This window comes from Neofelis nebulosa, chromosome 12, assembly GCF_028018385.1.
Source record: "Neofelis nebulosa isolate mNeoNeb1 chromosome 12, mNeoNeb1.pri, whole genome shotgun sequence".
NCBI classification, from domain to species: domain Eukaryota; kingdom Metazoa; phylum Chordata; class Mammalia; order Carnivora; family Felidae; genus Neofelis; species Neofelis nebulosa.
In genome coordinates this window covers 14,359,706-14,385,986 of record NC_080793.1, presented here as the reverse complement: position 1 = coordinate 14,385,986, position 26,281 = coordinate 14,359,706, and the positions used below count along the sequence as shown (strand labels likewise).

Below are 26,281 nucleotides of genomic sequence, written 5' to 3'. Positions count from 1 at the left end.
TGCCACGTGAACCCTCTCTATTCCCATGTTCTTCAGTTTAAGAAGGAGGGAATTGAACCACACACCTTTCTAAAAAGATCACACTTGAAACAACGGATATGTGAGCAAAAGAGTTCTCAAAACTGTAGTCTGGAATTAGGTGAGGTAATCAATGTATGGAGCCAAACACCTGGTTCCAAAAGACAGCTTTCCAAAGAAACTTTACTACCTCTAGTAGGACATGAACATCACCACCAGAAATTTTTTTTTTTTTTTTTTTTTATCGAGGTTACTGCATCAAACACTTTATTATCCATGAAAAACACCTGAACATTGTACTGGAACGTCTAACCCATAAAGAGTACTGAGCACCAAGTACTAATCAAGAGGGGCTCCTCATAGGTGCACGGTTAACAACCCAGAGAACCGGGTGACCACAGAGGTAGTAAGCTCTCCTGGATTAAAGATTAAAAGAACTTCACTCTCTCTACTTTCCCAGTGTCTGGCACACGTATGTTACAATATGACAATTTGCTCTTCTGTTTTTGAGCACCCAAGTTTATTATAGGGGGTTACACATGCAAATAACAGAATTTGGCCCCAAGTACAGTCAAGGGAGAACACTATCAGGCACCAAGGGTGCCGATCTCACGCTGAAAAAAGTCAACTTAAACACTGCAAGTCTGATCTGAACACAAGAATAAAAGTGTAGGTCAATTACTAAGCGATGTGGATTTATACGCTATATACATAGACTTCTCTTTATACAAGGACAGTTCTGCAATAAAAACTGACAGCTTCTGCCAGATAACTGTTTGCCTGAAGAAAATACGAAATCCTATTGTAATTCAGAAAATAATGCAAACCATTTTAATTTAATCTAGATACAGGTACTTTATTTACAAATATTTAGATTAATAGCATTTTGTTACATCAAATGAAGAGTACAGCAGTCTGAATAAATCCTGTCACAAAAACAATAAGACCCACTGTAACTAACTTTGGGAATCAGGGTATTGCACCTAAACAAGCCACAGTCTTTAGTTTGTGATTGCTACCTTATATCCCAATGGGTGGGTGGTTGGTTTTGTTTTTGTAAATATATACACACACCAGCAGGTCATGGTCCCTGGGCAAGTCCCTTGTGAAGCAACAGGGTAAGCAAAATGGGTCACTTTTAAGTCCTGAACAGAATATACCAATCTACTCCAGGAATCTTGTTTTTAAAAAAGTTCAACGAAGACAAAAATAAAGATGAGTCCACAAATTAACCCAATCCTATTTTCTGCACATTCCAGTTTTGGCTTTTATTTAACATTGACTATACAATACTCCAGTACTACCACATGTTTACAACCCAGAAAGTCGTATTTTTTATTTTTACTTTAGTGTCTGTAAAGAGGGATTTCAAATGTGTATTTTAAACACAGCAGGTGAGCTGAGTGATTTTAGATAATACACTAAGGTTGACCTATCCTACTTCAAATAACCTCAATTCTCAGTCTGAACCATAAACTCCATCAGAAATCAATCAAAAGAAGTAAAGAACCTGGTGAAACAGAAGTTTGTTGTCTAAAGAGATCATTTCCCTTGCAACACAGTATCCTTTCAGTGGCCAAACCACCCAGTGCAAAGTAATAACTTACTTCGGATCGGATCGGTGCAAACACTGGCGCAAACACTGAAACACCGTTAGAAACACTTTCCCTTTTACAAAACAATTTATGCCCCCATGACATAAAACAGCCCCTTATACTAAGAACACAAGGGATACCTTAAATTATCTCACTGTAGTGTTAAAAATGCACAGTTTAAAATCCCTTAACAGCAGACCTGCGGTTCTGACTGTCCGGTCCACAATCTCACCATTCCAAGAAGATAAAGGTATAAAAGCTTAAAATGTGCAATAATAAACCCAGCCTTTTTTCTTTTTCTATACAGTAAGGCAAGAAATGCAGCCTGTAATGCAAAACGTTTACAAAGAGAAAAGCAGGTTAGCACATTGTCGATTGCACAAGAACAGTTAAGAAAATCAGCAGGTAAGCCACGGTGCAAAGATGGAACAGAATCTGCTAGTGTTAATCCTCTCGTGCTAGGAGCTCCTTCCAGCATTGTGTCCCCAAAGACTGCCAGCACCAGAGGGTGAAGCCAGTATTACCTGTGAACTGCAGTTGTGTCTATGTCCTTGTGTGAAATGGAAGGGAGTAACATGGTCACATATAGGTCATACTGTACAAACTGGTAATTTATACTGTTCCAATGCCAGTAATCAATTTATTTTCTTCATTAAAATAATATACACAGAATGTATTGTTAGTTCGGTTCCTTCAAATTTTATACATATTTACTTTCTGCTAAAGAGAAAAGGATAAAATAGTGTAAAAAAAAAAAAAAAAAAAGATAAAGCTATTAATTAAGCACGAGAAAAGATAAGTGGATATTTCCCTGTGCAAGGCTAAGACAGAAGCAAACCTCCACGAGAAAAATGCCACCCACACGACAGAAAATTTATCCAACGAAAACAAAACAAAAGCAGTTATAGAGCCCATTCTCTATCATCAGAAGTCATTTCACAGCAATAAACTTACTGGTTACAACAGACATACTTGAACAGTTAAAGATGGGGAGAAAGGCTTAAGATATCATCAAATTAAACCATACAGTAAGACAAAGCCTTGCCAAAAAGAGGGAAGGATAAAAATCATTTAAGTCCAGCATCAGTGCTCAGTTTAAATCATGTACTGGTGACATACCTATCACGAGGACGATCAAGGGGAAAAAAAAGTCTAGATTTACCATGCAGGAGAGATTTATTACTCTACTTGCCTTTGATAACCTGATTACACCTAGTTGTTTAGCAGTTTAGTATTGTGTTAAACTGTTTTTACAACAGAGTTGTTTTTTCCTTTTTTTTTTTTTTTTTAATTAAACCCAGTAAGATGTACAGAAGACAATGAGGCAGTAAAAAGTACTGCTTCCAACAGACAGGTGAAAGGTCAAACGGGAGCTACGGCAAAGAGGTCACTAGCAGCCGCAGCCTTCTCTCTGGGGTTGGGGTTCACTGGTTAACCGGCCTCCCTGCGGGGCTGAAGGCTTGTGTTGTACACCGGACTCAGCAGCATTCAGATCCAGGCTTCCATCCTGAATGTTCTGATAGATTTTCTTGGCAGCTTCAAGGAAAGCATCTTCTACATTCTCCCCCCTAAGAGGCAATCGACAACTTTATTCAAGAATCACAGCTCTCCACGAAAGATTAGACATGATGCACTTTTGCTAACCTTTAGTCAACTGCCATGATGTCTTCAACTTAGCCACTGTCATCTAACAAGAGATTACCAAAGACTGAGCTAAGGAGAGCAACATGGGGAAATAATTTCTGTGGAAAAGCATGTGAACGCGGTACCAAGAGCTGTTTCTACAAGCCCCAACTGGATAACAGGGTACGTTCCAATCATTAAAATGTTATATACTAATATATAATGAAAATGAAGAGCCAGTTTGGTAAATGTGAGAAGGCATTCCAAACACAAACAAACATCTCAAAACATGCAGAAGAGGATTCCAGGATTTGTATGGTCTGATTAGCCAAGCACCAACTATACTGTTTTTATCATGTGATGGTGATATATTCATGCTCGGCTGTGTTCACACTTCAGTTCTCTTAATACTAACAATACAGATGTCACTGAACAAAGGGGCTGGCTTCTCACCAGCAAGAGATGTTTGACTTAATAAATGAAGATGGGAGGCCTGGGGTTCAATAATGGACACGGAGTAACAATCAGAAAATTAATTATGCTTCTAATTATTCTTAGACATTGTTTCCTTAGGTCATGCTTTTTAATCAGCAGTATTAAATGAACAGATTAACCAAGCTTGAGTCTAAGATGCCAAACTCAACCTCAGTTGTGAAAGTCAAACGCTTTTGAAATGCTAACACAACTTCATTTATTAACCTGGATTACCAATGGGAATAATCAAGGTACAATCTTTTAGGCAAAGTTAACAAAAAATATTAGTTTTAAATGTGAAACAGGAAGCAAAGGGATGCGTGCTTACTATTCTTCCCACCATAAGCGTTATTACATGCAAATATATTAGAATCCATTTTCCATATGTGTGGTTCTACTTTGAGAAGTTTGCATGTAATTAAACATAACTGAAAATGATTAATTTTAGCCATACGTACGTTTTTGCACTTGCTTCAAGGAACAATAAGCCTAAAAATAAAATTCAGACTTATGATTAAGACATTTCAAATGAACTCAAAAGGGCATTATCTTCAATAACACTTGAATAAAACCTTCCCATGAATAAAAGTTTCCCATCAGCTATCAGTACTCCTATCATAGTATTTTATGCAACAATACATGTTAGCTTGAGATGGTGGGGAATCTTTATATTTGTTATTAAATACTTGCACTACCCCCAACATGAATAACACGAATGTCAAATAGAAACATTTTATTTCCTCACTCTGGAAATGTAAGCAGTTGCCATTTAAAAAAAAAAAAAAAAAAAAGTCACATAATCTGCAGTATCAAAATCCCACCCTTCCTTAGAAATTCTATGTGTGAACCAAAACCACCATTAAAAATCTTAAAAGAAACCCACCATTTTCTTCAGCAAACTGTTTGGCTTCTTCATATGTTACATCTCTCTGGGCCTCCAAATCTGCTTTATTTCCTATGAGAATTATTACCTAATTTGTGACCAAAAGAAAGACATCTTAAAATAAAAGCAACCATTTAAATCAACCATTAAATTTCTGAAATCCAAAAACCTTGACAGAAAAAACACAGGGGCCTAAAAAGGACACCCAAGTACTAGCAATCTCGTCTAGCAGACACGTATGAAAAATCACCAAGTCAGTACTATTAACAGGGATCTCAGCAATTATCTAGGCCATGGGCTGACAAACTGTCTATAAAGGGCAAAGAGTAGATTTTTCAGGTGTGCAAGCCATTCAAAAACAAAACAGTCCATGAGGCACAACTGGTCTAGGCCAAAGGTTATGACTTATCTGAGTAAGCTTACTAAAGGGGTCACGGACAAGTTCCCGGGGATCTGCGAATGCGCTGAAATTAAGCACAGAATGTTGTCAACAAGTACATTCCCTGGAAGAGAATGCTCATGGTTTTCATCAGATTTTCTAAAGTTTCTAGGACCCTCAAAAAGTTAAACTACTAGTTCAACTCCTTCAGGCTATAAGTAAGGAAATCACTGCTCAAATAAGGCAAAGGAATTTGTCAACGTTTACTCGGTGAGTCAGGGGGAGGAAGATATTAGAACCAAGGCAGAAAACCCAAACTGTGACCTTCAAAACCTGTCCTTACACTAGCTAGCCCTAGGCAGGACTACATTTGTAGCAACTGATAACAAATGTCTGTGTTCTGTGGGGAACAGTGGTGGTGGGAAGAGGGAGTGGGGGGGACACATATGCAGACAAGTTCAAATCCAAGGCAAAATACACACACTTATCTATACTCGGTTTGGAATCATTTATACAGGTGAAGTTAGGCCAGAGTTAAAGGCAGCTCTGAAAAGTTCTAAGAAAAAAGTCTGCAGCCTTGGAAACAGAGCTTTGATCGTCACGGTGCTTTGGGAGGGCGGGAGGCATTTATGGATAAACTGTCTCTGTCCATATATAACCTTATTTCATACTAACGAGTGATCCCCCCTTCCTTTCCCTTCCAAACAGATGTGGTAATCCAGATACAGACAGGAATGGATGGTTTCAACCAAAAGTGATTTCCACCATTAACTTTTTCTCATGCGACACTGCAGCACCTGGCTCTCCTGTTTCTAAAACACGATGTCTAACGAACTGAAGAACCACCGTGATCTGAATGTAAACCTTGAGCAAGAACACTTCAGCAGTGTAACAAATGTGAGCATTTTTCAATCAGTGTGGACAAGGGCCCACTAAAGAGGGAAAGATTTTCACATGGAGTCAGTCTTTTAAAGAATAAGGTAAGAACACTTAAAAAAGGAAATCAGCTTTAAAAAAAAAATCAAAGGGGCGCCTGGGTGGCGCAGTCGGTTAAGCGTCCGACTTCAGCCAGGTCACGATCTCGCGGTCCGTGAGTTCGAGCCCCGCGTCAGGCTCTGTCTGGGCTGATGGCTCGGAGCCTGGAGCCTGTTTCCGATTCTGTGTCTCCCTCTCTCTCTGCCCCTCCCCCGTTCATGCTCTGTCTCTCTCTGTCCCAAAAATAAATAAAAAATGTTGAAAAAAAAAAAAAAATCAAGGCTGATAAAATCATGGTGGCCTAATACAGAGCCATTATAAGACAAGTACTCAAAACAAGAAATGTTTTGTATGTCAACTAGATTTCAGTTAAAAAAAAACAACAACAAACAAACCAGGGTGCGGCACCTGGGTGGCTCAGTCGATTAAACCTCTGACTCTTGATTTCAGCTCAGGCCATGATCTCATGGCTCATGAGTTCAAGCCCCACATCGGGCTCTGCACTAACAGCCATGGAGCCTGCTTGGGATTCTCTCCCCCTCTCTCTGCCCCTCCCCTGCACATGCGCGCGCGCTCTCTCTCTCTCTCTCTCTCAAAATAAATAAACTTAAAAACAAAAGAAAAACCACACCAGGGTGCCTGGGTGGCTCAGTCAGTTAAGCATCCAACTCTTGATTTTGGCTCAGGTCATGACCTCACTCACAGTCTGGGAGATGGAGCCCTGTGTTGGGCTCTGTACTAACAGTGCAGGGCCTGCTTGGGGTCCTCTCTCTGCCCCTCCCCAGCTCATGCACCTACATATGCATGTGTGTGTGCGCTCTAATATTTAAAAAAAAAAATTGAACTGCACACCTTACACGGGTACATTATGCTAATTATATCTCAGTAAAGCTGTTTTTAAAAATAAAAGATAATTCAAAGAATTATTTTAAATGGTAGCTGAATGGAAACGCTGCCTCCTCTCCCAATTCCTTAAGAAGTTCCAAGCCGTGCTTTACCTATCATCCTGAAAGGAGACATGAAAGTAGCATGCTAACAAGACAGAGATACAAAATATACCAGACAAAATGGGAAGGTATGTAACCCCCATATAGAAATTCAAGGCAACTTTATAGAAAATGTAACATTTGAGCTGGACCTTAAGAGATTTTCTTTTGTAGGGGAGCAAATTTTGCCACCTCAAGATAGGCCTCTTTGGAATATTAATTATCTTAAGCTAATTTATTTTTAAGAAACACCAGACAGAGGTAAAGCTCTGAAAACCCAAAGTTACCCTTTACCTTAAGAGATATTTACACTTAGAAGAAAAATCTCCATTTGTAAGGGTATTTCCCTCTCAGTACCAGGGAGAGGGTACCGACTCAACCTCCAGAAACTTTTAACAACTCTGTCAATTTATTTCTTAGACCAACCAGAAGAATCTTGAAAGGCAGAGGAAAGTTTTTCCTCCATTAACACTTTCTTCTGAAGATGTGGTAAAATTTAAAGAGGCATAAATAAGACAGGAAAGACATGCCTAACTTGTCATTATACTCCTCTAAGAACCCTCTACAATGAGGTTTTTTTTTTTCTTTTTAACATTTTTCTTGAAATAACTATAGAATTACAGAAGCTTACAAAAGTAGAGATTCTAAAGACCCTTCACCAAGCTTCCTCAACAGTAGCATCTTACAGACTTTCAAAACCAGGGAAGTGACACTGGTGCACTCAATTTCACCAGCTGTACACTCTCGTGTGTGCACAGTTCTATGCAATTTTATTGCAGGTACAGATCTGTGTCACCACTATCAGGATACAGAACTGTTCCATCACTACGAAGGAAGTTCTCTGTGCTGCCCTTTTTATAGTCATCCCACACCACTCATAGCCTTCACCCCCATCTGTTAACTCCTGGCAACAATTCTGTCTTTTTGAGAGTGTTTTATAAATGGAGTCATTCAAAATGTCATTTTTTAAATTGACTTTTTTCACTCAGCATAATGTCCTTGAGAGCCATCTAAATTGCTATGTGCATCAATAGTTCATTCCTTTGTTTCACTGAGGAGTATTCTGTAGTATGAATATACCAGATGGGTTAACCACTCACCTACTGATGGCCATCTAGGTTGTTTCCCATTATTGTAAATAAAGCTGTTATGAACATTTATCTATAGCTTTGTATGTATACCTACAGTGGGTTTAAAATGATAATTGATACGAAAATTCCAGGCACAGTCCTTGACATAAAAGGCAAATGACATTAACTTTCAGTTCCACCAATTGCTTGCTGTTCCTTGATTTAAAAAAAAAAAAAAAAAGCCAATCTTATCACTGATAACAAAGCCAAGTAAGACCCAGGCCTTATTCTGAAGAAGCTCAGAGTCAGTCACAGCTCACGGCCTTTCCTCACCTGTTCCTGGAAGCCTTATTCACCTCTACAGTCCCAGTTCAAACATCACTTTCTCTGTACAGCTGGATTCTCCAGGTAGCACTGCTTATCTGGAGCACTTCAGGAACACACACACCAGTTGCTCCAACTCCTATTTCACTCTGCTTTTTCAGCGCAGCTAAACACATACGCACAGCTATCTCCTTACTAGACCGTAACATTCCGTGGGCCAAGATGCATCTTTATCTCTGGCTACTACAGAGTCTAGCCTGGTAGTTGGCCTTTTTTATTTTCATTTTAAAAAGAAAAAAATTTTTTGACAGTGCCTGGGTGACTCAGTCAGATAAGCATCTGACTCTTGATTTCAGCTCAGGTCATGATCCCAGGGTCACGAGCTTGAGACCGAGTCAGACTCCACACCCAGTGGTTAAGATTCTCTCTCCTTTTCCCTCGGCCCCTCCCCAGCTCATGTTCTCTCTCAAAAAAAGTTTTTTTAATTTGCAGTTTGAAAATATAGCACAATAATGCTTACTTTTTGAATTTACCTTTTAATATTTAAGTATAGTTGAGATTTTTTTGGTAAAAAAATTTTTTAATTAAAAAACTGATTTTTTAAAGCATGTAGAACTCTTTTATCTTTAATTGAAATTTTACTGAGATAATTGTAGATTCACAAGCAGTTGTTAAGAAATGATAGAGATCCAGAAACAAAGAAGATGAAATATAACAGATGAACATAGCGGAAGGGAAAGAAAATTAAGGTAAAACCAGAGACAGAGGCAGATACTTAAGAGGCTCTTAACTATAGAGAACAAACTGAGGGTTGATGGAGGGAGGTGGATGGAGATGGGCTAGATGGGTGATGGGCACTAAGGCACTTGTTAAGAGCACTGGGTGTTGTATGTAAGTGACGATCCATTGAATTCTACACCTGAAATCAATACTACACTGTAAGTCAACTAATTTGAATTTAAATAAAACCTTGGGGGAAAAAAAAAAGAAAAAATAGAGACCCTTTATATTTTTCCCAGTTTCTTCTAATGATAAGGTTTTATGAAACAAATGCAGATCCCTTTCAAAGTGATTGTTTCAGATTTCATAGTCTCCACCTCACAGGAGGTCACCACTCCATTCATAACATTTTTTTTTTTTTAACCACAAACATGAACGAAAACCAAACATAAATACAAAACCTAGAGTAATTACTACTGAAAAAAAAGGTTAACTTCTCTTTAATTAATTTGAAAATAAAATATTCTCTCATTCTTAGTACTCAAATACAAAAATCCTATTAACAAATAACTTTCCTTTCGGGGTTAGTGTAGTTCTCAAATTTTCTGTAGAACAAAGGTTATTCAACTTACAGTATTTGGATTGGTGAGATTCCTTGCATCTGTCAACCAGCTGCTTAAGTGGTTATATGTACTTCTTCTGCAAAAATTAAAGTTTACGTGTATGACTACCACATACAATTGCCATTTCAATTTTTTAAAAACAAACTTCAATAAATATTTAAAATATTCACTTTTATCAAAATCTGTGGAATGTAAACACATATTTTCCAAAAATCTAGCCTAAACCTATTATTTTTAAATAAATAAACAATAATCCAACAAGTTTCTAATTACATTTCAGGAGTTAACTGCTTGCATTTAAAAGTACATTCATAAAGCACACCAATAGGCAAGCAAGGAACAACACAGAAAATTAATGAAAACAATTCTGAACCCAGAATTTACAATCTGAAGTAAAAACTAAGATTATTTTTAAATCATCCAGATTTTCGACCACAAAATGGAGACATAGCACCAAAATGTCTCACAAATGGTGTATGTTCAGGGGCAAACATGTTTGCATCTGTCTTTTTCAAATTAGAAACCAAGACAGTCACACTATAGACAGATACAAAATTCACCTCTCCTTAAAGAGAAAGTTGAATACGACAGCATAAAAACTGGCTTTAGGGGTGCCTGGGTGGCTCAGTCGGTTAAGCATCTGACTTTGGCTCAGGTCATGATCTTGAGGTTTGTGAGTTCAAGCCCCACGTCGGGCTCTGTGGTGACAGCTCAGAGCCTGGAGCCTGCTTCGGATTCTGTGTCTCCCTCTCTCTCTGCCCCTCCCCTGCTTGTGCTCTGTCTCTCTCTCTCAAAAATCAATAAAACATTAAGAAAATTTTAAAACAAACGTGGCCTTAAAAAGGCACTTAATACATCTGACAGGAAATTGAAGTCCCTAGATATCAGAGCAAGTTTATTCTAACTCTGTACTCTTATTTACCCAGCAGCTAAATCATTTTGGGATCCAGACTGCCTTATTTCTCCACTTTCTCCAAGCATTAGTTTAGAAACTCATAGGCTCATTTGCCCTAGCCAAACAGGCCCGAAGAGAGCAAGCAAATTTAAATAATATACAATATTAAATACAGGATAGTATTAATATTTCTCAGACTCTACCAAAGGGATCAAATAAAATTTTGAAGGTTAAAAATGTTTCGGATTGGGGGCACCTGGGTGGCTCAGTCGGCTAAGTGTCCAACTTCAGCTCAGGTCATGTTCTCACGGTTTGTGGGTTCGAGCCCCGCGTCAGGCTCTGTGCCAACAGCTCAGAGCCTGGAGGCTGCTTCAGATTCTGTCTCCCTCTCTCTCTGTCCCTCCCTCACTCACACTCTGTCTCTCTCTCTCTCAAAAATATATATTAGAAAAGATTTTTTTAAAAAGGGGTTTCTGATTTAAATACATTCACAGAACTTTAATCCATCCTACTCATTTAACAGGTAAGTAAACAGAAGCCCCACAAAGATCCAAATGATTTCAGAGCCAGGCCTTGAACCCTTTGCACACACACTGTCCTCAAAGTGTTTCAAATTTAGCCTTGTGAATATATTCCATCATCTCCAGCTGTCAGTACCTATATAAAGTTGGAATATTCCAAACACTTAATCCCTTCTCAGTGGGAACTGAAAAGGAGTCCTAAGATTCTCTTTTTACTGTGCTAAATCATGTTACACACAAATCACCACCTAACTGTAAAAAAAAAAAAAAAAAATCAAATAAACAAAAGTAACATTCTCCTGATGTTTTATAATTTTCCAATGGTCAAATATTTTTAAAAAGCACAAGCCATATCACTTTACTCTTCAGTATTTGCAGCACTGACATACTTTGCTTTTACACATAAATTTATCCTACTTTGTGCACAAAAACTCAAATAGCACAAATACAAAAATATTTATACTGATTTTAGTAAATTTTAAAATGTCAAAGCTGGCAGCAACAGTGAATTACAAACCGCCATTACTTTGGTAAACAGAGAAATCTACACATCCTTTTTAAGTATACAGATCACGTAAACTTTAGTTTTGGTAATTATTTTATTAACTTAAATTCACCATAATTTCAAATCTATAAATACAGCAGCATCAGAATATTCATTAATTAGTGGTAATAGTGCTAAAAAAAAAAAAAAAAAAAAAAAAAAGTGCAACTATATCCCTAACTTTGGCATGGATGTTAAATGACATATCAAACAACTGATATAGCCAAAAAAATTGCCATGATAAGCTATGTTATCAATTTAGAAAAGTATCATGTAACAATTATAGTTAATGCCAAGAATAAAAAATATTACTAAAGCAGGAACTTTCAAGTTTGCAAAATGTCAAGGATTAATGCTACTATGAAATGTAGCATATGAAAAACACCGGTGTAAAGCCTGAAGTACTTTTTTTCCATAATACTTTTATTGGGATATGAACATACCATAAAGCTCATCCTTTTAAAGTATACAATGTATCAGTTTTTAGTATATATTCCAAAGTTGTGCAACAATCACCAGTATCTAATTCTACAACATTTTTATCACTCCCAAAAGAAACTCCGTACCCATCAGCATTCACTCTCTGTCCCCTGGCAATCTACTTTCTGTCTCTATGAATTGGCTTATTCTGGATCTTTCATATAAATGGAATCATACATGTGGCCTTTTATGTCTGACTGCTTTCACTCAGCAAAATGTTTTCTAGACTCATCCACCTTATGGCATATATCGGAGTTTCTTTTCTTTTAATGGTTGCATTATGCTCCATTGCATGAATATACCCATTTGTCTATCTCTTCCTTATTTGATGGGCATTTGGGCAGTTTCCAGCCAAAGTACTTTTGATGACTTGAACAGACACATATTCTACCAAAAGTAGTTGCTATGCTTAAAAGGTATGCTTAAAAGCAAACATGTATCAAATCATCACTTTGTAGATCTTAAACTTACACAATGTTATGTGTCAACTATATTATCAGTAAAGCTGAAGGGGGAAAAACACAAGCACACACAAAATAAAACCAACTACATTACAGATTGAGAACTCTAAGCACATATCAGGACATTTAAATTGATTAATAATGAATAGAGTTTTTAATGATGCAAAGTCTTCGGGAATGCACCCCTCATAAGGATGTCTTGTAGAGATGGCCAGGTTCTTTAATATTCTTCCCACAAAACTATCTACTTATCATGTTACCAGTTCCTGGCTACAGAGAAAAGCATTAAGGCTATTTCACTCCTTTTGCCCTGAGATCACCCAACTCTAGAACTCAACGAACTTCAAGCACTGTAATTATAATCAGCCGCTATCTTCATTCTAAGTCCACATTTCCCAGTGTGTTCCTCAATAAAATAAGCTTAGGAAACACCAAACTAAATTAACTTAAAGAATTTTTCTGCAGAACTTCTCAGGGTGCTAACATGTTAATGTGCGCTGTATTGTGACTCTTCAAGAGCAAACATGTAAAGCATTTCTCAGAAGGAAATATGCTTGAAAGTCTAATCATCATTTGGCCCCACTCACCCATCCCTACCTCCTCTCAAAAAAATAAGACAAGAGTCACAATGCTTTAAACTGGCACTCTGCAGGGCGCCCGGGGGGGCTCAGTTGGTTAAGCGTCCGACTCTTGGTTTTGGCTCAGGTCAGGGTCTCACGGTTCATGAGACTGAGCCCGGCACTGGGCTCAGAGCTGACAGTGCAGAGCCTGCTTGGGATTCTCTCTCTCCCTCCCCTGTTCACACACTCTTTAAATAAACACAAAAATAAACTTTAAAAAAAAATAACAATAAACTGGCACTCTGCGTTAATATGAAAGGTGATCCAGTTCATCTGCCAGCTTAGCACAGTTTAATGAAGTAGCCCAATTTTCCATGTTTTTCTCAACCCAAATAGGGTCCAGCTTTGTGATGTTGTATCAAGTGCTTTCAGTTTCCAGAAAGCCAAGCTGAAATAAACTTAATCTTGCTGCATGTGGTATTGCAAACCATTTCAATCCATTTTAGAGCAAAAAAGAATTTAAGTGAACGAACAATTAAATACCTCAAACACCTTCAGATGCAAGCATAAGCACTTTTTATAACCTATCATGTTGGATTGGCAAAACTACTTAATTCCTTCCTTGACCTGACTTTGAAAAAGTGTCTTTGAACAGAGTCACTCAAGACTCGCTTGCTTTGTACTGAAGTGAAAAAGAACAAAGTTTGGTATAAAATATTATTTCACCTCAAATAACTGAACAGATGCTGCTTTTCAGAATAGTCTTCTTCTATTAGCTCCACCAGCATCTCCTAAAGTTTTTCTTCAGTCGTATCCACTTTCAGAAAAGGAAACCAACATGTTACACACGTCAAGTCTTCTACAGCAATTCAGAGAAGGAACCATAAAGCCCAAATAAGCTCACGTATAGGCACGCGATCACAAACTAAGGAACGCCTGCATCGATAAAACCGGAGACCACGCTGCCTCAAGTAGACGTGTTTTTTCAAGTACGAAGTTTGAAAGACTATGAATCTCTTACCTAGTGATATCATACACCATAAGCGCTCCCGCAGCTCCTCTGTAGTAGCTCCGCGTAACAGCCCTAAACCTCTCCTGTCCTGCTGTATCCCAAATCTGCAGTTTGATTTTTTGGCCACTAACTTCAATTATTCTCGTACCAAATTCAACGCCAATTGTGTGAGGACAATCAGCCATAACTGTCAGAGAGGAAAAGAAATAGAATATAATATTCCAACTTCCAGAAAGCTTCAGATTAAGACCAGCAGAAAAAAAATCCACTGGACAATCAAATGACTTTAGCGCTGAAAAAAAATTAACAGAAACCCAGAGGTCAAAGAAATCTGACTGGACTAAAACAGGGGTGAGCAAACTTCTATAAAGAACCAAACAGGGGGACCCGGGTGGCTGAGTCGGTTAAGGGTTCAACTCCTGGTTTCGGCTCAGGTCATCATCTCAGGGCTTCGTGGGTTTGAGCCCGGTATTGGGCTCTGTGCTGGCAGTGTGGCGCCCGCTTGGGATTCTCTCTCTGCCCCTCCTCCACTTGCACCATCTCTCTCTCTCTTTCTAATAAGTAAACTTAAAAAAAAAAAAAAAAGGACCAAGTAATAAATATTTAAGTTTTGTAGGCCAAAAGTCTGTCACAACTACCCAACTCTGCTGCGGAAGCACAAAAAGCAGCCAGAGGCAGTAGGTGGGATGAGCGTGGTTGTGGAAATAAACCTTATTTACAAAAACAGGCAGTGACTGCACTTGGCCCACAGGCTACTGCTTGCTAACCCCTGGACTGAAAGAATCTGCAAATTAAAAATAAAGATTTTAATAAGTTCTTCATAATATCAACATTATGCTATTCAGACTCCTGATAATCATTCCATATAACAAACCAATCAATGGTTTTAAGACCCTAGGAGTTGTGGGTCAAATTTTCATCCTGGAAAATACTATCAATATCTCAAAGGAAAACACATTTAACATATACTTACAATCATATATTGGCAGGTTATATATGTCTAATCCAGTAGGACAAGCTTATTAGTCCTTTCCTTATAATTAGGCCACTGAAAACCTAAACCCACTACTCTGCGGTACAAGTACACACAGACGGCTGGAGCTTTCACAAAATGTTACATGAAGCAAAAACAAAACAAAACAAGCCATAAAAATAATTTCAACTATATGGAAACAATTTCAACTACATTCTGCCTATCAGTTACATAAAATAAGATGGTCTCTTCCTCTACCACCCAAGACAGAATTGTACTTCAAATATTAATAAACCAGTCCTGGATACAGAAAGAATTTTACTTAAATATCTCCAATCTATTATTTAGTTGACAAATGATACATGCAGCAAATTTCTAATAATTTCTAAAATGGTGAAGTCAGAGAAAAGATTATTTAAATCTGACACTGTAATATACATTTTAAAAAATTTCCTACCATCAAAACAAACTAAACAAGAAACTCAAATTATATAGGGTCTATAAAAATCAACACTCTGTACATGCAGGTGCATTTCACTATATATACAACTATTTAAATTCACTCTCTAAAGAAATGTTGTATTTAAATGCATATAGTGAAAATGGCACTTTTTGAAAAGTAGGAAAGTGACAATAAAGCATGTATTAATGTTTTACCTTATATATTGAACTTACATTTTTTTTCTGTAAATTGATGAAGTAAGCAAGATTTTCCTACTCCCATGTCCCCTGTTTCAAAAAAAATTTTCAAGTGGCAATTACATACTCAGTTTTATACTCTTATAATCATATACAATGATTGTTATATCCCCTACCATATCACATCACAAATTTCTGGGACATTTGAAGTTATATTTCCCTAATATATAATGAGTTTGAAAGATCATACAGGTCACTTTTCAATGTGATGTACAGACTGACGATTCCTAACCTTCAGTATGATAGAACTGAAGTTATAAATTATGTTAGTTAATAACCATCAGATAGGAAGTGCTTTCTAACAGAGAAACTATTGTAAGAACATTTTCTACTTTGAGCTGTTTCAAAGTTTTGTATTGTTTTTTTCCCCTTAATCCATGCATTAAAGCAAAAGACTTCTGGGAGTAAATAGGGCAGCATATAACTAGCAGAAATAAAAAATTCTAGAAGTCTGATGGACTAGATCTCATATTTTCTCATATTCCTTGTATTTCTTATAGAATTCCACAAAAGAAAAGCACGTACACTACAGGAAAACCACAACAGAACAGATGCCATCTCTGATTGTACTATGGCAATTTAACCTTTGGTAAAGAAAAGTGTTACAATACAATCACATATGATCAACATGTGACAATCAGTACAATCGTCTAATATATAAAGTATATGTACTTTCAACTGAGCTCTTACAACTATACTTGGATAAATAGCATTGTGTTTTAATTTGAGCAATATCTTGAAACTTAATGGAAAAACTACCAATATCATATTATATATATTACACAATTACTCTGAATCAGTGTTCTCTATCACTTTTTGGAATCCAGGGGGCTCCAAGGGCTTTCATGATATTTTTGGAATGTTATCAGTACTCCTAGCAAATCTGTCCCATTTCCAGGATTAACAGCTTTCAGGCAGTCCTCAAGAACAATCAACATCAGTTCAAAAGGTACCCACCACTGTACTACAGAAGTATCCATGGCCACAATGCAAAAAGTGTATTACTGCAAAAATAAATGTTATTAAAGGAGCTTGAATTTTGCAGTGAAAAAAATCATACACTTCTTCTGGAGTGGTATCTTAAGTTTTAGTATATAAATATTTTATACATTGACTTTCTTTGCAGAACAAGAGTATAAGTTAAGTAAACTTACCGATAATAATATATTTAAAGATGTAAGAGTAGTTGTATGGTGCAGTTGCCATGGTGGCACTAAAAACAAAGAAAAGTGTGTTACTGCAGAAGGCAAGTATACACAAGTTACCCAGTTGACCGCTGCTAGCCTTTAAAGATATATAAAATACAGCATATGATTATAAACAAAATGTATGCATGCATACATTTCTCAAATTGACCAAATGCATAAATTCTCTTGGATGAATATTAACATTCTCACATACTATCCATAGAAATATTAAGAAACCATTATATCAGAACAATTCCAGTATTTCACTGTAGGAAACATCCAATAACAAAATTTCAAACAAGGAAATCTTTATAAACTTAAGTTAAATATCACTGTAGGGGCGCCTGGTTGGCTCAGTCCATTAAGCATCTAACTCTTGATTTCGGGTCAGGTCGCCATCTCACAGTCCTGAGAGCCCCGCTTCAGGAAGCCTTCTTGGGATTCTCCCTCTCTTTCTGCCCCTCCCCTGCTAATGCTTTCTCTCTCTCTCTCTCTCTCTCTCTCTCTCTCTCTCTCTCTCAAAATAAATAAACTTTACAAAATCCTTATTTTTTAGGAACAGTCCTCCCTCCTCTTTGAGGTCCCCACTCGTCAACTGATCAAATGAATTACAGATGTCCACTTGTTCAGGACTCTTTGATTTCACAACAGAATGTTATAGAAAGTAACCACTAACTTATAAACATAAAATAACCCTTTTTAAAACTCTACTTTAAATCATGGTTAGCATAGCTTCCAAAGAAAGACCAATCATATGATTTCCAAACCAAATTACTGCCAGGATTAGATAAAACCACATGAAACTGTTGTTCTTGTATTTTTTAAAGTCATTTATTTTGCAGTTTTATATGGCTCAACCTAATACAGAATTTGAAGATTATGTATCAAATGCCTACTACATACTACTCTAGAAGCTGAAATAATGGCATAAAATACCACTTACGTTTATAAAAATTGGCGTTTATGTATTAGAAAATATACATATATTTTTAACATTTATTTTTGTGAGACAAAGAGAGACAGAATGCAAGTGGGGGAGGGGCAGAGAGAGAGGGAGACACAGAATCTGAAGCAGGCTCCAGGCTCTGAGCTGTCAGCACACAGCCCGATGCAGGGCTTGAACCCACGAACCGTGAGATCATGACCTGACAAGGCGGACGCTTAACTGACTGAGCCACCCAGGCGCCCCTGTATTAGAAAACATTTCTAAAAATCACAGCTTATTCTTTACCTTCAGATAGACTTAACCTAAATAATTCTAATTTCTTTCTACTTTAATAACTTTAAGAAAAACCTCTCCAATTTATTCAAATGAATGCCTTGAATGTGTCAGACACTGTGCTAGGTGCTAGAAACAAGAAGTAAATTCTAATACTGGTAATGATTTCCTGTAGCATTTATTCTCAAACCAGTTTTCAGCTTAAGGAAAAGATAAAAAATTATACATACACACACTTATAAATATTTGACCCCATTTCTAAAATTTTAATTTCCAGTATTTTTTAATCTGATTTTACTGTCATGGTCAATTGTCACATTATATAAGCCAGACATATGACGTTTGTAGAAGTTCAATTACTAAAACTAACAAAATTACTATATAATAAAATTTAACATGTAGAAAAAATATGTATTTAAAATAAGTATATAACTGCTATCAGGGAAGAGAAAAAAGTTCATTACAGTAAGGTATTAGACAATCAGGACACAGTAGAGTCTTCTCAATGTGCTGTAAGGATTACATTTAACAAAAGTGGATGCCCTGCTACCCATTCCAGCTTGACGTGTTGTAACATTTTTATGATCAGTCTTCAACATTACTGAAAACTCCTTTAACCAGTTCGTACAGGAAGGGAGTTTTTCTAGTTAGATTAACTGATTCTGAACATAATAATTTCTTTCCCTTTTTCCAGACAATGGGGACTCAAAACTTTTAAGAATGAACTTGGTTCGTCCTGAGGCTAAAATTGGTGTGGATTATTCACCAGATCCCAAACACAAGGAAGAAAATATTCTTTCACAATAAAAATGATATTTAAAGGTTATTAACTTCTTCACCTGTATTCTTCCCAGAACCCTGTAATTAACTTTTAACTTCCTTTTTAAGCTCCTCTTTTCCCATTCAAACTTGGGGAAAAGTAATCATTTAGTCACCTTGAAATTACTGTCTTTCATGTTCTTACCTTTCTGATTTTCCTATTTCCTTTCCCTCTTCTTACTGAAACTTGTAGCTATATATACTTTGCTGCCTTCCATTATATTATGTTGAAACCAAGGCCTCTAACAATCCTAATATCTTCTTGAAATGTTCTAAAGTCTAATCAGGAAATTATAAACCAATTCTAGTTGTATTAATTTGTGTGTGTGCTAGTCATCACACAAGCGTTCATTAATTATCTATACAATGACCAATTTTCAAAACATTTTTACAAAATATCAAGCATTAATTAGCACACACTATTCCCAAATAAAAGAGAATGACCACTATTTCACAGTGAATACCAGTGCCCTGTCTTTACCCCACCACACAATTTTCTGGTTCAAGTTTCTTAAAAATGACCCAAAAAGCAGAGTTAAGAAAGGAAAGCTACTCAAACTTAGTAATTTCAGTAGACAATGAAGGCAGAAAATATCTACAACTGTAGTCACTAACATAACAGATCCTCCCTTTCTTATTATAAGCTAAGATACTACCTAGGTTTAAACATAATGTTATACATAACATTCACTCAAAATTATGTATTTATAGTAGAATTATATTCAAGTGGTCTCCTTTTAAATATTAGCCATGCTTAATATGATTTTTAAAAAGTATTTTTCAACATCATTTCTTGCACATGGAATGAGACATACCACTGTTAAGGTGAAGAATGTACTTTTTAAAGTAGCTTTGGAAGGGGAAACAAGTTTTCTTCTTATTACTTAAGGATGCTTTTGCTTTACTCAAAAGTCAAAAACTGGTGGTCCAGTTCAAACACTGAGAACATGAGTTCATTCAACACTACAATCTCCACTAATTAAAAAACCTTAAAATACTCTGTAACTTGTACACAGCTACTGATGTGATTAAATGCCTTTCTTTCCATGTGTTACAAAAGCATGTGAATAAGGTTCATATGAAGATAAGCTCTCGTTCAATGCCTTTGATTTCCTTAAGAGTAGTACTACGTTCAGGGGCACCTGAGTGGTTTAGTCAGTTAGGTGTCCCAACTTCAGCTCAGGTCATGATCTCATGGTTTGTGAGTTCAAGCCCAGCATCAGGCTGTCTGCTTTCAGAACAGAGCCTGCTTTGGATCCTCTGTCCCCCTCTCTCTCTGCTCCTCCCCTGCTTGCACTCTCTAAAATAAATAAACATTAAAAAAAAAAAAAAGTACTATACTGAGACAACAAGCATCATTAAATACAGGTGAATAACTTCTAAACTAATAACAAATGTAACTGTTACGTTACCATTCATTAGGCACTTAATATGTGCCAGGCAATGTTTTAAACGCTTTACATGCAATCTCAATTAATCTTTACTACTACACTCTTATAAAACATCTATAATCCTCATTTTATAGATCAAGACTTAATAGGTAAGTAACATGCCCAGGTCACAAAGCTAAGTGGTCAAGTCTATACTGAACCTGAGACTGTTTTGACTGCAGAGAACCCCCTCTAACCACTACACCATCCCACCTCCTCCATAGTTATGAGATGCACCATGAAACCCTTCTGTGATACTTAGGAACACATATCTTTTTCAGTTCACTCACTTGGTTCTAATTTAATACTCTAAGTAGTACTAAAAAAATTATATTCAGAGGATGCATTGTAACCAGGATTTGTAGATATGGATAAATGATAACACTAATTCAAATTATATCTACTTACAAAAAAGTTTCTGAAGTTAACATTCGCTGGGAGTAAACCATGGGATGATCAGGACTATGCTTCCCTACTTTGTCTTAATATAATTCTTACTTAATTCTCACAACTCTGCAGAGTCATTATCATTATTAGGTTTATGTAAAAACTGAAAAAATTGAGGTTTGGAGAAATTCACTGATTTGGCTACTGCTACAAAGTTAGTAAAATGGCAGAGCTGGAATCTGAATTCAGGCCTGATTCCAAAGAACATGATTTTCTCTAAGGTAGTATGTAGACTGATAAAATAAAATCAAAAACTCAAAAGAAAAATGGAGGAAAATTACAATAAATATTTAGGGGGGCGCCTGGGTGGCGCAGTCGGTTAAGCATCCAACTTCAGCCAGGTCACGATCTCGCGGTCTGTGAGTTCGAGCCCCGCGTCAGGCTCTGGGCTGATGGCTCGGAGCCTGGAGCCTGTTTCCGATTCTGTCTCCCTCTCTCTCTGCCCCTCCCCCGTTCATGCTCTGTCTCTCTCTGTCCCAAAAATAAATAAAACACGTTGAAAAAAAAAAATAAAAAAAAATAAAAAATAAATATTTAGGGTCATAGTTTTACTATCAGCTCATGTAAAATTTAGCTCTGAGCTTCCTGGCTGTCAAGAGAAAGGATTAATAAGTGCACATTAAGCACTGATGATTGTTGTTTGGCCCCTTTTAAATATTAACTATGCTTAATATTGCTTTAACAAAAGATTTCCCTAGATTAACATCATCTCTTGAACAAGAAAAACATATCACCATTAAAGTAAGGAATATATTTAAAAATGGGGTATGCTATTGCATAAAACTATGCAGAGTGTTTTTCACCTAACAAAATCATTGATCTATTTCCAGGCCAATACACAGAGATCTAAATGGTTACTAAGTGCACACTAAACACTAATCATTGTCGCCCCCAAAATAAAACTGCATGGTCTCCATACAGTTAATCAAACATCTCTCCAAATAAGATTATACATATAAATGACTGGATTTGAAATATGCTGGTAGATGGGAAGGTTAGGTACTTTTCATACACTCAGCTTGTGGAAGTATGAATTACCACATTTTGGGGGAAGTAATCAATATATTTTAAAATCTCAAAGATAATCCAAATCCCCCTTTGACCAAGAAGTAGCCTACAGATACAAAATCTTCAATCCATAAGGTTATAGGTCCAAGGGCATTTAATGCAGCATTTTTACAGAAAAAAAAAAAAACACCAAAAACCAAAAACCCCAAAAACAAAACCTGGAGACAATCTATACTCCTATCAACAGGGAAATGATTAAATAGAGTACATCTGTATTATGAAATAATATGCATTTAGTTTAAAAACCATTTATATATATACATATTATTAACCTGAAAACATATCCATGATTTTAAGTGAAAAAAAGTTGGCAGAATTTTATGCAATAGCATACACACATACACACACACACACACACACACACTCTCTCACTCTCTCAATCCTGTATACGTGGAATATGGAAGGATACACACCAAATTGTGAAAAATGAATACTTGGGATTTAGAGCAGAAAAAGGGTAGAAATTATTAACTTTATATATGCCTGCACTAACAGTACGAGCATGTACTATATTCACTAGTAATGTTCTAAAGTATTCAAAGTAGAGACAATAAAAAACTATGAAATATTTAAGACATTTTAATATATAATTCTAATACAAAATAAATTAAAGACTAAACAGAACCAAAAAACTTCCCTTTCAAAACACTTTCAACATTATTTCCACATATACAATATGGGGAACATCATATGAAGTCAATCATATGATCACCCTCAAAAACCAGACAAAAACCACTCCCTCCAATAATCGACAGTAATTTTCCCATTTTTTTTTTTTTTAAATAGCTTGGCTTTTTTTACCGTGTTAACTTATGCACTATGTCTGACTAATCCTTTCACAACTGCTATATAGCTATTTTATTCTACTCCTTAGAACATGTTACCGTATAATTTTTACATAACTTATTCAAGACAACACAGGCCAAAAACAACCCGCAAAATATTCCAGGTGATTTATATTCTGATCCGTATTGTTAAAATTAGTTAAGCTTGTTGTGTGTGTGTGTGTGTGTGTGTGTTTTACATGCAAGACATTTTGTTTAAATACCAGAGCCAAGATAGACTGCTTCTGTGATTCCAATACAGAAATATTTGTTGATCATCTACTAAGCACAAAGCCTTGGGACTAGGCTTGGACAATATAGTAATGATCACAAAAATCATTGTTCCTTGCCTTCATGAAACTTAAGAACAGAAGCAGTCTGATTTGTTTACAAGCCCTCTAACATGGAATGCTACTTGATCTGTCAGACAAGTGGACCCAAAACTTGGGCAGTTAATCTAATAATCTAACCTAACCAGCAAGAGTGGTCAATTTCCTTTCCTCAACAGTAATGCAATCTCTGAAAATAACCCCCCATTTGTAACATCCACTTAAAAAAACTCACTTTGGACAAGATATTTAATGTCATACTTGTATATAAATTAATATAAATTAGGAACTAGATCCCTTACTGTGTCAAGGAAAATTTCTGTGTCAAGAAAATTTTCCAGTTAATTATGATGGTATGCTATGAATAAGAAGTACTCCAATACTGCACCTCTGTTCACAGAATGAAAGTACTTAAAAGGGCAAAACACTAAAACCCTGTACTTACTACTACAGTTAAAAGGTTTAGTAATAGCAAAAAAAATTACTGATGAAATATGGATGTCTGAAACTTGCTTCAAAATAATTTGGTGGAGAGGGTATAGGTGTATATAGATCAACAAGACTGATCACTGTTAACACTGGCTGATGGGTAGGAGAAGGCTCAATATATCACTCTCTTTTGTACATGTTTAAAGCTATCTAGAACATAAAGTTTTTTAAAAGTACAGTCTCTGATACTTCTATCTGTACACTGCTGTCTCCAACCATGCCTGACATTTTTAACCACACAAAAATGTTTCATGCTTTAAAAAAAAAATAAAAAATCTCTCAGTTGCCCTAGTTTTAATATATTTGCCTTAACCAGAAGTTTCCCCTAATAGTACAAAATCTTACTAAGATTATGCAAAAATATTTAATACTGATAAAGATTAATTTTAAGAACACTCCAAATTCTGTCGCACAGTTCAAGTATGCCACAACAATAAAGTTTAACATGAAATTTAAAAAGCAAAAACTTTTTAAAAGGTAGCTTTAATTTCAAGGAATTTTTTTAGGTTATTAGAATCTAAAGGGATCTTACCTCTTTACAATAACTGCCATTTATTGAATGCCTAATACACGCCAGCTACTTTATACACAATCTCTAATCCTAAAAATTCTTTTTACAGGTAAGGAAACCAACTAAGAGTTGATATATCCACAGTCCCACACTACCAAACGGAAAATGAAGATTCAGGCCCAGGTCTAACTGGACAACTCTCTGATTTGATTGAATCAACAAATACTAAACAACCACTACATGCCTGGCACTGTTACAATGGAGCACCTACTATATGCCAAGCAAGGTGCTAAGGGTTTTTAATCCCATTTAATCCTCGAAACAGCTCTAAAATGTAGGTACAACTATCCCATGTATAGATAAGGGCACTGACTCTGAGAGGCTAAGTCAATTCCTTAAGGTCACTCAACTAGAAAGCGGCAGTTATTAGTGTAGAAACCCTCCAAAACTCTTAACCACCACATGCCTCGAGGCATGCACGAATAAAAGGGCCTAAGCAGAACTGTGGAAAAAAGTACAGGCAAGTGTTGGGGGAAGGAGTGGGAGCTGGATTACTGCAAGGTCAAGTCTGTCTCCAATAACCACATACAAATAAAAGGCGGTTGTGACAGTAACAAAATGAGCAGGAAACTCTGCAAGAGTTCAGGTGAGCTCTGACACTTGTGTGGGACCACCAGAAAAGCACTTGGCCTCCGGGAACCCCAGTTTCGTCTTCAAATATACAATGAAAACCTTGCCATCTCCCCTCTGGAGTTGGGAGAATGAGGACTGGCAGTGGAGGAGTGACACTACAGACTTCCAGTTACAAAGAAGTCGTCAGTTGTCATCCAGTGCAAACGTAGGGAAAGAGGAATTAAGCTGCGGGTACGTTTTACGTGGCCATGCCTGTAACCCTAGTCTAACTTGAGGGTAGCGGAGAAACACCAGGCACAGCGCAGGCAGAGGCCAGTCGGTAGGAAGCATCCTGAACCAACCAGTCACATCGTAACTTCAAGCCTCAGTTTCCTCCCTTGTAAATGAAGATAACTTTGCTTATCACCACGGGTTACTCGAAGAAAACCCTGTGGGAAGACACCTGGGCTGCACCCAGCACACAGTAAGGTGCCAACCATCAAAACAAACGCTGGCTTCGCCTTTTTGCCTTCCATTCTCAAAATGCCAAAACTTTTTTGGTCTTCTCCACCGCTTCTCCATGCTACCTAAGCTCGAGGCCTCGGAGGGTGTCCGGGGCCTTACAGGGCCTCACCCCAACCAGAACCTCGCAAGCATAAGACCCCTTCCCCAGCCCAAGTGCACGGTCTACCCACATCGACAAGGACACCGGAGCTAGTCCAAGATGCCGGCGAGGCTGCGAGGTGCTGCCTTTTGTACTCCGGGCAGACGCGGCCTCCGGGACGGGGAATGCCACGTCTGGGCTCGTGGGCTGCGAGGCGGCGCTGCCCGCGTGGATAAATGCGGCGGGGGTGGTCCGCCAGAGCGGCAGCGGGGAGAGGGGCCTGCGGGAGGTGCGTGTGTGCCCGGTCCGGTCGAGGAGGCGGGGAAGGCGCGGCCGAACACACCCTTCCCCGCACGCCCCGCAGCTCTCGGCTGGGCGGGGAGGACCAGAGGCTCGGGCGGGCGCAGCGCTGGGACACCCCCCGCCCCCGCACGGGAGTCCCGTCGGGCCGGGCGCCGAGGTGCCCGGCGCCGACCCCGGGCTCGCCGCGGCCTGGCAGGGCCGGCCCTGCGGCGCCACCCGCCCGCCGCCCTGCTCGCAGTCGTCCGCACCCCGGCCCCCGGCGAGCCGGGCGAGGAGGCCTCGGCCGGACGGACACTGCGGAAGGCCCCGCGTTACCTGGGGGGTTGCTGGTGGCTGGGCAGCTTTCCGGGCGGGAGGGGGGCGTCAGGACGATGAAGAGGAGTGCGGGCGCAGCTGGAGAGGGGCAGGGGCGATCGGCCGAGGCCCCGGCAGCTAGCGGGCTGGCCGAGGAGGTGCAGACGCACTGGCAGCAGTAGCGGTGGCAGCGGCGACTGCTCCTGCGGCTCCCTCAGGATCTTCCTCGGGCAGGTCCAAGATGGCGGCGCTCCCTGCACAGGGTTTCCTGTCACCCTCGCAATGGGCCGGACCACAAAAGAAGGCGGGGGGGGGGGGGGGAGGAGAATG

General features: G+C 38.1%; 1 protein-coding gene across 1 annotated transcript; it reads right to left on the bottom strand.

Moving 5' to 3' along the window:
• Positions 1–847: 847 nt before the first annotated feature.
• RAB14 (RAB14, member RAS oncogene family) lies at positions 848–26,240 on the bottom strand. The gene is made up of 8 exons (XM_058694329.1): positions 25,973–26,240; positions 16,970–17,028; positions 15,792–15,845; positions 14,153–14,330; positions 9,680–9,746; positions 4,594–4,681; positions 4,169–4,199; positions 848–3,181 (listed from the first exon to the last, which is right to left on the bottom strand). The coding sequence occupies exons 2-8, from the start codon at positions 17,019–17,021 to the stop codon at positions 3,004–3,006; spliced, it is 648 nt and encodes a 215-aa protein (XP_058550312.1). The 5' UTR covers positions 17,022–17,028; positions 25,973–26,240; the 3' UTR covers positions 848–3,003.
• Positions 26,241–26,281: the final 41 nt, after the last annotated feature.